At 32.7% G+C, this 14,928-nt stretch overlaps 2 protein-coding genes across 3 annotated transcripts in view; one reads left to right on the top strand and one right to left on the bottom strand.

The window, feature by feature from the left end:
* Positions 1–3,526: 3,526 nt before the first annotated feature.
* Positions 3,527–5,275, bottom strand: LOC116851016 (protein transport protein Sec61 subunit gamma). Of its 2 annotated transcripts, none has more exons than XM_032829990.1 (4): positions 5,122–5,275; positions 4,311–4,417; positions 3,872–3,974; positions 3,527–3,710 (listed from the first exon to the last, which is right to left on the bottom strand). In XM_032829990.1, the coding sequence occupies exons 2-4, from the start codon at positions 4,402–4,404 to the stop codon at positions 3,701–3,703; spliced, it is 207 nt and encodes a 68-aa protein (XP_032685881.1). In that variant the 5' UTR covers positions 4,405–4,417; positions 5,122–5,275; the 3' UTR covers positions 3,527–3,700. The 2 variants fall into 2 exon arrangements, with proteins under 2 accessions (XP_032685881.1, XP_032685882.1); XM_032829991.1 differs by having other exon boundaries at positions 5,026–5,164.
* A 6,469-nt stretch (positions 5,276–11,744) lies between these two features.
* Positions 11,745–14,928, top strand: part of LOC116851014 (NPC intracellular cholesterol transporter 2 homolog a-like) — a 4,614-nt gene continuing 1,430 nt past the window's right edge. The window contains exons 1-3 of the mRNA XM_032829987.1: positions 11,745–11,907; positions 13,883–13,996; positions 14,092–14,273. Of these exons, the coding sequence (XP_032685878.1) occupies positions 11,832–11,907; positions 13,883–13,996; positions 14,092–14,273 (372 nt within the window). The 5' untranslated portion in view covers positions 11,745–11,831. The remainder of the gene's footprint in view (positions 11,908–13,882; positions 13,997–14,091; positions 14,274–14,928) is intronic.

Genomic DNA, 14,928 nt, shown 5'->3' with positions numbered 1-14,928 from the left:
GAGAGAGAGAGAAAGAAAGAGAGAGAGAGAGAGAGAGAGAGAGAGAGAGTGAAAAAGAAAGAATACACGCGAATAACCCTCCCAATGTCGTAAGTAAGCTCTATATCGATATCGATTACGACTACTATCGATAGTCGGAGTCGATAGCGCGCGTTCAAGAGAGGATACTTACAATTATACGAAGTAACGAATGATATTTAATATTATTATTGTATGTACGCATATATATTTTATATACAAACGCATATATATTGAATAGAAATATATATATATACACGCATAGAGATATTCGTGTGTACAAAGTGTTCCTTAGAACGGAAGAATAATTATATATGAATAATCTTGTCTCTGTATGGCAACACATATACAGTCGTACGTAATTATATATGTCCATATCGAGAGAAATGATGCTGTTGCACAGATACAATCGAGATATGATCGTAAGATATGATCAAAGTAAGTTGTGTTTCTAGTGACTCATGATGTTGACGTTTAGTGCAGATATTTAAGAAAACTTTTTCTTCTTTTCCTCATTCAACAGCTTTTCTACCGCGCGGGCATATATAATTATAATCATATATGTATATGAGACCATATATAGAAGCAACGCTCCTGATCGTATATGTGAGTCATATATAGTTATATAATTTATATATATATATATATATATATATATATATATATCATATATATATAATTTTTTAGGCAATTAAATATGATTACATATGATTGCATATCATTTCTTCCCAGTGCGACTGCGTTTTACAGTCGCACAGTGTTGCAACGTAAATATTTCTCGGCGGATTCTTTGGAGCGGATAAAGAGATACGTAAGATTTTATTATGACTCACCTTCAATTACTTCGGAGATAACCCGTTAGATACAATTGAAAGAAGTCCCTCCGTGGACAAGAATAGCGCGTTTTTGGCGAACACTTTGTAAACACGTGTATACTATATATATATATATATATATATATATATATATATATATATATATATATATATATATATATATATTCACGCGCAGAGAAAACGATCGCATATATAAGTATACACGCCGTTAACATTTAACAAATACTTAATTACATGACGATTAAACGTTAGAGATTCGTCGGAGAACAGATAATTACGTGCCTAACGATACATACCTCAATTTTTCGTGGGTAGTTACCCTCCCCACAGTGCGTTTGCACCGAGATAGATAGAGAGAGAAAGAGAAAAAGAGAAAGTATAATTATAATATATAATAATATAAATGTAGACGTCGCGGCACGGTTGTGAGATTTGTCGTCTCGGATCTGCTTCGAATGTATTCGCACGGAGGAAAGAAAACAAACCACGTACGGCAATGCCAAAGAATTGCGAACGAGCATAGAGCGTAATGTTTGCATCCTGACTTTGTAATGGTTGTTATATATCGTATCGATAACTGCAAGTCGTACGTACGTCGCTTTTGCTGGGCAAAGCTATTGTAGTACGTATGAGAGAAATCAAGATAGAGATAAAGAGAGATAGATAGAGAGAGATAGATAAGGAGAGAAAAAGAGAGATAGGAAAACAGTCAAGCCGATTAAAATATAATTATTTTATGACGAAATCAAATTAATTTCCATTTATTCTCGATACCGCCGATGTATATGTAATATAATATAATAACGAAATAGAGAAAGGGAGAGAGAGAGAGAGAGAGAGAGAGAGAGAAAAAAAAGAGAGTGATATCGATGATTTCATTATTATGTTACACAGAGTGGTCTAATCAGAAAGAGTTTTAAGTAGATGGATTTAATAAAAGAGCACATATGAAAAAAATATAGACCAGAAATATCTAATCAATACATGTGAAGATTGGGGATTTTGGTTTTTTGTATTTTTTCGCTTATCAATTAAAAAAGACTTGTTATTTACAAAATAATAAAAATCTCGTACTTGCACGCGTGAAAAAACTACATTTTCTTGTTCCTACAATGCGAATGCGCTGTGTTTTCTAACGTTTTCTCACTTTTCCTTCTTCAATTGATTAATCTCCGACCCGGAGATTGAGATTCCAATGTAGATTCAGTATAAATAGCCTCTAATTTTAGAAATAATCCGATTAACAGGCGAGATTCTCTCCTCGAGCTTTTCTTCAGGACCACTCTGTGTCGCAATGTACTAATGGGATAATAATAACCGATGAGAGATCGGCAGATTCGTCGGCAAACGCACTTTGGGCTACGCTTAAGTCATCGTTCTCGTGCAAATCTATGGGAGTTCGGCCGTGAGCGGAAAGTGCCGTAACATTAAGTGTGACGAACGAAGACACGCTTTTGCACAAATCTGCGGGCTAAGCACGCCTTTCTCCTGACTTCGGAGATCCTTTTCCCAAGCGCCGTGCAATACAGAGAGCGTTCAAGCAGATTTATAGATATATACATCTGTGAATGCAATTCGCATTTTTCGAATGCCTCTCCGCAAAATAGATCTTTGCCCGCTTGAATCCTGTTGTGATTGTATTAGGTTATTGCAAGAGATATTTCTGTCAAATCAAGTAGAAGACAAAGTTATGCAATTTCGGAGGATTAACAATTGGCACAAGTAAAGTGGACAATATCAAGTCAGTATTTGTTTTTAGAAATCTAAAGAGAATTTCTTTGTCTTTCTTTTAACATCCAAACCTCCTGTAGGATTTTTCTTCCTGTCAGAAAAATCTTTTGCACCGACCTAATGCGTCGTCCTGAAAGAGGACCTTCTAATTTGCGAGTAGTTTGATATCGGCTTCGCAAAAACATTACAGAGCGACCTCCGCGATTCCGAATGCCCGAATTTTTGTTATTCGAAACGAATTACTACTGCCAGTGCTAAGATCCCGATTATCGTAGCTTCTAGTATCTAAGGATTCGTCTCACGTTCTTCATTTTCTTACTTTATCAGCGCGAGCCACATATCGAGAAATATTCTTGTTTCTTTCTCTTAGGGAATAAGTCGCGGCTTTTTTTGGCAGAGCAGAATATCAAGTTGCGAAACAGCAGTAAAATACGTGAATAGCGTGCCAGATCTACACGTCGACTCGCGAGGATTCGGCGTTGCGTCTTCTCTATTATATATCGTTACTCAGTACCTGGCTATGGTTTTCCATGCAACCATGTGGCCGTTTTTCCCGAATTTCTCTCACTAACGACGCCACTGCGAGCGAAACAGAACGGAAAAATGGCTGGCGAAATTTTATCGTTGTATAACCCGAGGAAAATATTTTATTCTTTAAATAAAAATGCCTTGGATACTAATAATACATGATCCGCGCTCTCAGGGATCCTCCCTCTTATACTGCTACTTTGATTAAAATACAGCTCTAAAGCAGGGATCGCTTTCTCTTACATGGAAAAATGAATAGAGAAGTAATTGAGAAGATGCTATTGTCATTGTAATATTTAACAGTAGTCGTTAAAAAGTTTTTCCGTTTAATGGAAAATATAGCGATTCCTCTCAGACTTGACATTTCTTACTTTCTTTGAAGGGAGGGCGTTCTGTGCAAGAAAAGATGAGCATATTTTAAGATAACTATTTTATTATAAAATTCATTAATAATATACACACATCTCTCATCTATCTCATTCACAAAATCAATTCAGTACACATATTCATGTTATAAATAAGAGTCGGGACGTACAATAACGGAAGTATCTTTATGGAACCTTAAAGATAGCCTTGGGATGTAATTCTTATGAACCTCTGAAAAAACACAAAACAGATATATTTAAAGGAAAATCTCCAAAGAGACAAGGAAAGAATAGCTAAACGATCAGTAGGTTCAGAAAGAAGGATCAAATATACATAGATACAACACTAACAGATAATCAAATATGATTTATCTTAATCTTGTGGATACTCACACAATGATGTTATTGATAGGGATGTGAATTAGCTTAACAAAGAATCCTATGAAACCCATCACACAGAAACCAACGACTGTGGCAATAGCAATCTTTTGGAATTCTGGAACACGACACAAGTTATTATTATATTTTGCTTCAAGCTTTATCTGTAGATTCTTTATCCTCCATTTTCCATTTTCATCCACTAAACACCAATTAATTGTAAAATATTATTGCCTCAATGTTACAATTTTCCATTTGACGATGTAACTGTTACGTAAAACATATGTTATATTGTATTTACATTATTGAGTAGGAAATTATAACATTGATTTCCCACTCAACTAATGTTTTAATTTGATATTACACAACACTGATATAAGGCTATTGTCGGTTGGTGTTTATCGAACAATTAAAAGGTATCGTTTGACCACAAAACTAAAGAGAAAACAGTTACCTTTGCGATCTGGTTTCGTGCATCTTTTGATGAGTCTGATGCTGTCTTTGGCGAATTGGCGGCCAGGCTCAGTCAGCTTTTTAACTTGATCCATGTTGTTTGAAAATCTACAAAGAAAATGACTCTTCTTAAAGACAGATAAAATCTCTTAAAAGTTCTTGGTCGACATAGTTAAAACATTGACGTTCTAAATTGGAAATTAAATCAATAATTATTCAAATATTTTTTATCATTTATGTAATTTAAGCTCGATATGCTTGAACGTAAACATGGACATGTGTCAGGTAGCCTTAACAATCTCACGATGAAACTCGTCATTCAAGCAATTTTTCCGGAGCTAACATTGTAACGCCGTGCTCGGCAAACGACACGAGAATAGAGCGAGGGAGAAATTTGTCTCTGAAATTTGTCTTTTGACTGAAATTTTTCACTGACAGTGTTTCGACGAACATATGACAGCGCACATGGTGTGGAAAAGCGACCGATCGCGTCCTGTCTCAAGGCGCTTCCGTGTGAGGGTTAGATCCATATTTATCAGAAATCGAGGGTTCACGTGTTACAGAAGTGCGAGAGACTAATGACGAGCTCGCAAGCACAGAACGTGTCTGTCTCTTCAAAGTGCGGACTGTCGCGCACAAACGCGAGAGGAGACGTATCCTCGTAACTCGACGGAGTAAATAAGGTCTGGGTCACAGAAGCTCGGAGATATATTCACCAGAATTGCACAGACACGGGATACTTCGCGAACGAGCGAGAATTGGCCTCACTTCGCTCCGCGAAGGCGATCAAGCGAGAAACACGAAATACTCACACTCCACGTTGGATCGAGCTCGTCGCACGAGTGTCGTTCGACGGCTGTCGCTGATGATACCGAAGCGATGGAACCCGATCTGCTGCTACGTGGACGGTGCGCTGTAAGGACGTCACTTCCTCGCGACGACGTCACTGCCACACGAAGGCGCATGCGCGCGCTCGCTGCGACGCGGAAACAGTCAAACAGCCGCGACATCGATCTCGCCGCGAACGTGTTTTTGGCCTAAGATTTTAGAAGACAACACTCTGTGGAGTAATTCGCAGTTCGCAATTAGATTTGGGTCTATGAGAAAATGCTTGGGAGATCGGGGTTATATAGACTGCGCTCGGAAACTTCAGTAAAATATTACAATTGTTATTAAACAGATAAAATTATACGTAAGTTGTAGGTCTATTTTGAAATTCTTTAACGTATCGTAATTTTGACGCATATGGATGTTTAAAGAGACGTCTACATTGGAAGTAAATAGCAAGAAGTAGGAAGTAAGAGTAAGAAATTGACCAACCACAGTCGAATGTGAGAAGAATAATTAACTATGATTGATCAATTTCTTATTCTTACTTCCTACTTCTTACTGTTTACTTCCAATGTAGACGTCCCTTAATGGAGGTCTTATGGACGTTACGTGGATACCCATTGGAGGTTTTGAATCTCCATTATTGACGTCCAATGGACGTCCATTGGATGTTTTTGTTCCGTGTGGGCATGTTGTACTATATAATGAAATTTGTATATAATTGCAATGAAAAAAGGGATTTAACTATATTAACGAAAATTTAATTCAATATGTCAATACGCTCAACTAAATACTAAATACAATGAACTAATACTAATAATTATAAATACTAATTGTTATAAAGAAAAAAAAAATACTGGCTCTGATGTGTCAGGTGTACATTTAATTTAATTCTAGTAGGAGTTAAAAATTTACTCATAAGCAGGTCTCCTCAAGTATCTTCTTGGTAGAAAGATCCTTTCCTTTCTTCTTCTTCCGGACAACCAGTCTTCGGACAAGGGGAAGGTAGCATCCGTGGACCCAACGTTCTCTTACGAGAACACCCCAAGTCCCCACTCCGGCATTCGCCCAATGCCCCACGAGAAAACCGTGAGTGGGGCGGTATTTTTTGTTGTTCCAAATAAACCTTTTAAGATAATTGCTGTCACTCTAGAACAGACAAGAAAAAGAAACAAAAGCGCATATTTATTCTCGGAAAGACACATAGGGTCGGTGCTCCATTTGTGGCCACTTCAAAGAATCTTTCGAATTATTTAGTCTATGATTCATGTTCGCGTTACGTAAGTGGCAATATTTTGTTTTTACAGCATTTCTATTGGTCATGCTACTTGCTAACGAATATGTAATTTTCTTTCTTCTTTAACTAAATATTTATAACCGAAGGTAAATGAACTGCTGCATTTTTTTGTGCAAAACGTTAAGGATACGAGATAAGATAAACGTTAGAATTATTATATAAAAATATGATTGTGAATAAATGTTTTTATTATCGGCTTACGGAAAGTCTAAAAGTTAATCTCAATATGCATAACCACGTATTTGATTCCTATTAAGCAAAAAATAATAGGTGTCGAAAACTAGATCATGTATTAATATGATGCTCTATCTTTGGCCATAGGGTGGCCAGAACTGGTTGTTGCGTTGTTCCAGTTGTGGCCGACAAAAATAACGAATGTGTTTTGTGTAAAATTAAAAAATTTGTGGCACTACAATATCCATGCTCTGGTTTTTACTGGCCCTCACTATTGTGTTTTAAAAAATTATAAAAGTATAGTAAAGCTATTTGTCTGGAAACGAACTTTATATATATATACATAATTACACATTGTATATACTTATTTTTATGTTTCTTTAGATGGATAATAAAAAAAAATTTTAAAAAGAAAACTTCTAAATAGTTCTAAAAAAAGAAACGTTCTAAAAAGAAAACTTCAGAAATAAGTAATCATAAAAACTTTTTAAAGGAAATCAGTGTCACGATAGCAATAGTTCTACATCGTTTTCATCCCTGAGTGAGGAATGCTCTATTTCATTTTTGCATGTACTTTCACTATACAAAAGCATTTTTAATTCGGTCAAGTCAATACGCATGTAGAAATAACTAATCTTTGCAGAAAGATTTGGTGTCATGATAGTAACCGTTCCTTATCGTTTTCCTCTGATATTGAGGAACGCTTTGCTTCATTTTCGCACGTACTTTCACCATACAAAAGGATTTTTAACTCGACGCATGTAGAAATAAGTAATCTTTGCAGAAGAATTCGGTAATTTTGTTATGATAGCATTTTCTTATCATTTTCCTCTTATATTGAGGAACGCTTTATTTTTGCACGTACTTTCACCATGTCAAAGGGTTTTTGATTTAGTACAATCAGCACGACGAAAGTTTTGCAAGGGTGTCGATATCACATCAACGAGATTTTCCTACAAATATTGACTTTGTATTGACTTGACCGAATTAAAATGTTTTTGTATGGTGAAAGAACATGCAAAAATAAAGTAGATCATTCCTCATTCAGAAATGAAAACGATGTGGAACTTTTGCCATCGTGACACTGATTTCCTTTTGCAAAAATTACAGTGCACTTACTGCTGCAATTTATAAGATAAAATAATCTTCCTTAACACAGCAGGTTAGTAACCTGGACAATAGGACAAAACGGGGTGAAAGAGAAACGGAATAAGTTTTTCAGTTAACTTATTCCGTTTCTCTTTCACCCCGTTTTGTCCTATTGTCCAGGTTTACTAACCTGCTGTGTTAAGGAATTTCACCCTTTAAGTAGAAATAGGGGGTGAATAGTAGTGAAGACAGCAGACAGAGAAAAGATAAAATTACGTGCGAAAATATGGTGAAACATTGCTCAGTGCATAACTAAAATAATATCTAAAATTTCCATTGCAAATTATATAGAAAGCTCATATATTAGATATTCTTCAAAACAATATTCGTAAACTGCATTTATGCGTAGAACATACTTCTCTAAAAAGCTCTGTCTTTGATTCGCCCAGTACAGCGGTTTGAAGAATTCATCAGAAAAGCAGCGAAAGCTTATTTCCAAGAGAATGCGAATATCGGCAGCGTGACATTCACATTTACGTAACGTCTATGTGTAAGAAAATTGAAATGACAATGTAGCACACACACTTGCATTCATAAATCTATATGTAGAAATGATGTATATATGAAAAAAAGAAAATAGCGGCATTATGCCAGCGCCTATTTGACGATCGTCTTTACTTGATAAATATCTATATGTATCTATATATACATGAAATCGGTAATATACATGAAGTCAATAGATAATGATAACGTTTTCTACTTTTTGACGATCGCCTCTACGTTATCGACGCTTAGCGAGTTCGTCATCCACTTCAGCATTCCCTTGAGGGGAGGGTCAGATTGCCTGAAAATCGTGCTTGTTTTTTCACAATTTTCTATGACAAACTAAATAAATATGCGAAATTGTTATTTTGACGTGTATTTATACAACATATAAAGAGAAAAAAAGATAATTTTGATGATCAAATACTCAATATAAGTGTATTGTACATGCAGTTAAAATATATTTCGTTTTTCTTTTTAAGGTCATCATTTTGCAGTAATATCTTGACTCTCGGTGGTTCAATTAAGCTGAATGTTAGATAAAAAATTTCTGTGAACTTGTCGTTATTGTGTGAACCACTGACAAACTCGTGAAAATATTTAATTTTTTTACTATAAAAAAACTGAAACTTTAATATTTTATTAAGATATTTGCAATTTTGTTAACTTTTACTCAATTTTTTGTTTACTCAATTTCTATTATAGTGGTAAAGCATGTCCATACAACACAAATCTTCAAAAGACATTCTAAAGAGTCTTCACTTTGAGTCAAATTTTCGGAACAGCAGACAGAGGAAACTGTAAACAATAGATCTATTTTTTTTATCAATAAACTAATGTACGCTAACGAAACTTAAAAAAAAACAGGTTTTACTACAGTTTAGACTTGACGGAAAAAAAAGGAGAAAAGATTAATGGCAAGCTAGTACAGCCAGTTCAGCAATAGAAGATAAATCTAACAGCGAATAAAAGTATTATCTTCGCTTGTGCAGCGGCTGCAGGATTAGAATGAATAAAAACAACTTTAGATAGTTTATATCCAAACAGTAGCGATAATAAAGATCAGATAAAATGATTGAAGAAGTTAATATTATTGAAACTTGGATAAGAATTGAGAAAAAAGGGAAAATATGTTCATATATAATCATATATGGTCATATATAATGTTATATACATGGACAAAATTTATATATAATTATATCATTTTATATATATATGGCCATATATGGACAAATCTACATATGAACTTTTTTCCTGAGAAGTGAAAGAAAAGATCATACATGAATTTGTTCACGTATGGTCATATACAATTATGCATAATCATATATATCGACAACGAAAACAATACTATTATATAAATATATAATCGAAATAAAATGCTTATGCTTCCGGCAGCATATAATATCGACGTTTATTTTAATAAAACTATTTCTTTTCTTTTCCTTATTTAACATAATTTTTTCTATGTTAATTTAACTGCGTGTTAAAGCTACTTTGTTGATTAGGGTGCGCGTTAATCTAACTGATATTTTATTATTACTCATATTTAACCTTTTCGGTAATGTCGAGTATTCTTCGCTTAGTGTCACTCATTGTCCAAGAGTAACAAAGTTCGAGGATACTTGTTCTTGCACGGCGGTCACGGACATTCTTGCATAACGAATTGTGTTATGCAATTATTTTTTATATATGCAAACGTTTCTATATATTTTCTATATATTTAATATAATTTTACCTGAACCCAAAGACATAAACTTCAACAAAGTTTATTGAGAATAAATCCCAGACAGCACAAATGTTTAAAATACGTATTAGAGACATCTGAAGGACATTTAAAATAAGTAGAATATCTTTTAGTCATCTCTAAGACATATTTTGTAGATATTAATTGTTATTTGAAATTTGTTTTATTTGTTTCGATTTTTAGATATTAATTGTTTCTGAAACTTGTTTTACATGAAATATTTTTTTTCAAAATTATATCCATGTTTTTTTAGTTAGATTATGATATAGAAAGAAAACGTTCAATAATCTTGTTGAGTTTTGCGTATAAGAACACAAAACTCAGCAAGTTTTTCTTACGCAGTTCTGCATCTAAATGATTTATATACGTTAAGTATATGTACACTTTATAATATAGTATTATATGTATACTTTATATACAAGAATGTGTTTTAATTTTAATATAATCCAGACACATCATGTTTTTGAGTCTCGATGTTAAGTTTCTCTTTATTTTCTCACCTGGATATTTAAGCGATTATCCGTTATTGAAGTTTTATTTTAGTTTTACTGAATTTTACTCAATTTGAATCGACTTTTACTTGAACAGAAAAATAACGAATCAATTATTTGGCTATTTTAGTTGACTTCCTTTTTGTTCTTAATAGTAAGATAATAATATCTGCAATCACACGATACAACTAAGAACTCTAACTTTGAATTCAAACTTGAATATTTCACTTGAAATTTAAGTAATAAATATTAATATAGATCTTAGACTTCAGAGAAGGCATTATTTTTAACCAAAAATATTTTCTTGATAGTCTTCAAATATGCTCATTGCATATTTCATAGAAGCTTATTATCATATACTCAAAAAAAGATTTTATTTTTTTTCCCAAGAATACTATCAAACTTTATTGAAGAAATATTGGTTTGACTCTACACTGAGGGAAAAATTACCTTAAAATCAATAAATATTTCTTTGATGGGTGCCATTAATATATTTACTTAAATCTAAATTCTCTTCATTTAAATCAAATATTGTTTATCTGATTTAAGTAAACAATATTTGGCTTAAATAAAAAGAATTTAGATTTAAATAAATATATTAATGGCACTTATCAAAGAAATATTTGTTGATTTTTCCCTCAGTAGTAATCCGCACTGAACCAAACCGAATTTTTGTTTTAATTTAACATTCGTGACTGAAATTCTAAACTTACTATGAGTTTATTGTGACTCAGGATGTTGAACAAATTTGATTCTTATGATGAACTTATGATAGATTTGCGGAAGTATGAAATATTTATGATTTATTTAAGATTTTTAACATTTACTCGCATGGAGTATGTATTTTTCTGTATGTGTACCAGCATTACATATACGTGTGGCAGCGATCATTCTTCCTTCTATCTGCATAAAAAACCAAGATTGTTGTATACAGTTACATAAAAAGCAAGAACTATACATGAGCGATTGGCTGCCGCCGACTTTAGACGACGACCTGATTGAAGAAGATTTCAATTCACGTCCAAAGTGCATAATTACTCACTTTCGCATAAATTGTTCTCCAAGTGAGAAAAAGAGAAACTTTGGACTCAATAACAGGATACATCCTGTTGTTTCTTCGGGACGCATATAATTTGAATATTATATCGAAATCGATAAAATCGTTTGATTTCCCGGTAAAATGACGCGGATGTGCTGAAATATGTGCAAGATGTGGCTCTGACTCAGCTGTTCATAAAATCAATCGAAGTTGTCATTAATAAGAGTCACGTTTTTATTAGATAAGCACAACGCTTATAAATTGGGGGTTGCATGCGACGCTGCTAATAGTCGTGCGACAGTCGCGGTGACAACATGAATCGAATCGCTATTATGTTCGCACTTTTGTGCGCCTTGTCGTCCACCCTTGCCTTCAATTTTGAGGACTGCGGTGAGTACAGCAATAAAAGAAATATTTATTTTTTATTTTGCTTATTAATCGAAAAAAAGTTTACGATATTCAATTATTATTATATAAATTGAATTACTTCCTCAAATATAAATTGAATTGTCCAGTTAGAATTATGATTGGAGTCTCAAATCCAATGCAAGGAAGAGAAAATAGATGACAGTTGTATTTCCTGGTTGATTCAAGTAGATTTTTAATTCAATTTCTATTCGAATTTCATTTTAATTTGAAAAGTGATATTTTGAGGAAGGGGAAATAAGTGACTGTTGTATTTCTCTCAAATGGTTGATCTCAAACGAATTTTACTTAATAAATTTTTAGTTTAATTCTGATTCTCTATACAAATTTTATTTTAATTTGAAAGGTGACGTTTTGAATGTTTATTTTAATTCCTCATTGAGGATATAATTGAGAATATAATCACAATTATTTTCTCTTTTTTGAATTTTATTTAAAAAAGGTTTTAATTTTAAAATGAATTACAGTATATATAATTTATAATAATGTTAAGTGGTTCAAAATCAGGGAAATACTTTCACGGGAAACAAATTTTTGTTATAGAACATGCAATCACACAAAAAAGAAAAGCATTCTTGTTTTAAAAATATCTTTATTTTTGATACGAAATGAGATTACGTAACGTTAAATGAAGATAAGTTACTTGCATCAATATATTCATATGATTTAAAAAATGAACAGTAATACATTCTTATTATTTAAAAATTATTTTCATAAATGGGAAACCGAAAATACCTGCGATTGAGAACATGATATTAATTTTAAGTGTCGGAAGAAGATAGTATTAACATCAAAATAATTATATTGTACACTTCTTACGCGACTATTATAATATTCAAATAAAATATAACATTATTGGAATTCAAAATTTTAAAAGTCTTTTAACAAAATTATATATCATTGCTTATACATTATTCCTTTAGTTATATAATCGATTTTGCGAAAGCAGTGACAACATGACAGAATAAAAGAAGAAGAAAAAAAGAAGGGAAAATCGCAATGCAGGAAAATAAATCAATAGAACAGTATAAAAATAAAAATTCCAAGTATAATAGGATGTGTTCCGTTAAGAATCCTAGATAGTATAAATTACTAAAAGGTGTTTTAGAGACGTTCAAAAAACGTCTAATAAAAATAGAAATTGAACGTCTCTAATAGATTTTTTAGTAGACTATCTGGAATCTATGTGTACAAGACATTCATCAATCTATGAAATCGTTCGATACAGTTGAGCCTTTCATAGCATATTCTAAAAAGTTGGACATTGCCAGAAAAGTATTTGTGATTACAATTGCATGTTATAAACCGAAAATGAGTTTCCTAGTTAAAATAAAATAATTATAATCAAGGAACACATTTGCATAGCAAGTATTATTAATAATAAGTTAATAAGAGAATGATCTGTAATTTATAGAGAGATTAACATTTTTTTTTCACGGTATACATGAAAGCTAGAGTAGATTAAAGTATCAATCTTGATAATCTGCATTGGGAAAAAAGTGTTTGTTATTTGCCACCAGAATTACGTAGTGAAATAATTATAGCCAAGAAAATCATTTTATGTCATAGTAAGTGCCATTATAATAATAGTGACAGCAATTATTTTTGTTATTATTGACCGTTTTATTTTTATATTCTTATTTCATTTTATTATATTTCTTGTTTTCATTATTCGCCTTATTTTTATAATTCATTATTATTAATTGCTAATTTAATATTATTACTTTTTTGTTTTAACAAGAAAGAAAAATAGTTGACGTCAAAAACGATCATAATTCTAGCAATATTAATTATTTGCTTCTCTCTCAGTGTGAAAGAAACGAATGGTGGTAAACCATATGTAAACATATGTTATATTTTATTACTCATACAGTAAGCAGTTAATTTTAAACATGTCAAACAACTATTCATTGCATTAATTAGCTTTATTCTGTTGCAGGTTCGGAAATAGGCAAGTTCGGCGACATAACTATCTCGAGTTGCACTCCGTCGAGTAAAAAATGCATTGTGAATCGCGGTGACGAGGCACACATGTCTGTCAAATTTACACCAAGTTAGTTCACGCTCCGGCGTCGTTCTGTTTTCTGCAATTCAATTAAACGTTGTACTCGATAAAGAGCTATTTACGACTATTGTTTCCTTCCGCAGATAAGGACATCTCGAACTTGGAAGTGCGCATTTACACTATGCTGCAAAACGTGCCGGTACCATTTCCGCTGGAAAAGCCTAATATGTGCAAGGACAGTAACTCCGGAATCAAGTGTCCTCTGAAGAAAGATGAGGAAGTCGAGTACAAGACTACGCTCGTCGTCGACAAGGACGTTCCTGTGGTAACATCGCCTTTGTGATTTCGCGCCGATCTGTCGAAGTGCCTTTTAAATTTCCTCGAGTAAAATTTCATTCGAAGAGTAGAGTGACAATTAACTCGTCATTAGAAAGATTGGACTTAAGGGACCTCATGCATTCCATATCATTCTCTTTAAATCTTTGTAATATCTTCAGAATTCTTTTCTGTTGTTTTTTTCTGTTTTTTTATTATTAAATTTCACTATTCCACAGAATCATAAGAAATATATTATAGAGCTTGAAGAATTATAAAAATATAACAAAAAAGGAAAAACAAAATTTATTAAATTCCACTTTTCCAATGACGAGTTAAGTTATTTGAATTCGACAGACTTTTTACTTATACAGGATGTTGAAAAAAAGGGTCACATATTTTAATAGCAAGTAGTATTGATCAAAACAAGAAGAAAAGTTCTAATTAACATGGGTCCTAAGACTAATATCTTCTAAGATACAAGCTATTTTGTTATTTGAGCTCTTTGTCATTTTCTTATTAGTCGTGTCATCTTTAGAATGTAATGAACAAAGGAGTAGAGTGGGGTACAATGAGAATATCTTTTTTCTAGGTACCTTAAAAAATAAAAAATTAAGAAAGAGAGATAAAGAAACAATTTTTATTTTAATATGAAATGTAATCAT

Source organism: Odontomachus brunneus, unplaced genomic scaffold (assembly GCF_010583005.1).
Source record: "Odontomachus brunneus isolate Ranch 3 - 2012 unplaced genomic scaffold, Obru_v1 Obru_scaffold_164, whole genome shotgun sequence".
Classification (NCBI taxonomy): Eukaryota; Metazoa; Arthropoda; class Insecta; order Hymenoptera; family Formicidae; genus Odontomachus; species Odontomachus brunneus.
The sequence above is the reverse complement of the archived record's forward strand: the minus strand, read 5'-3'. Positions and strand labels throughout refer to the sequence as shown.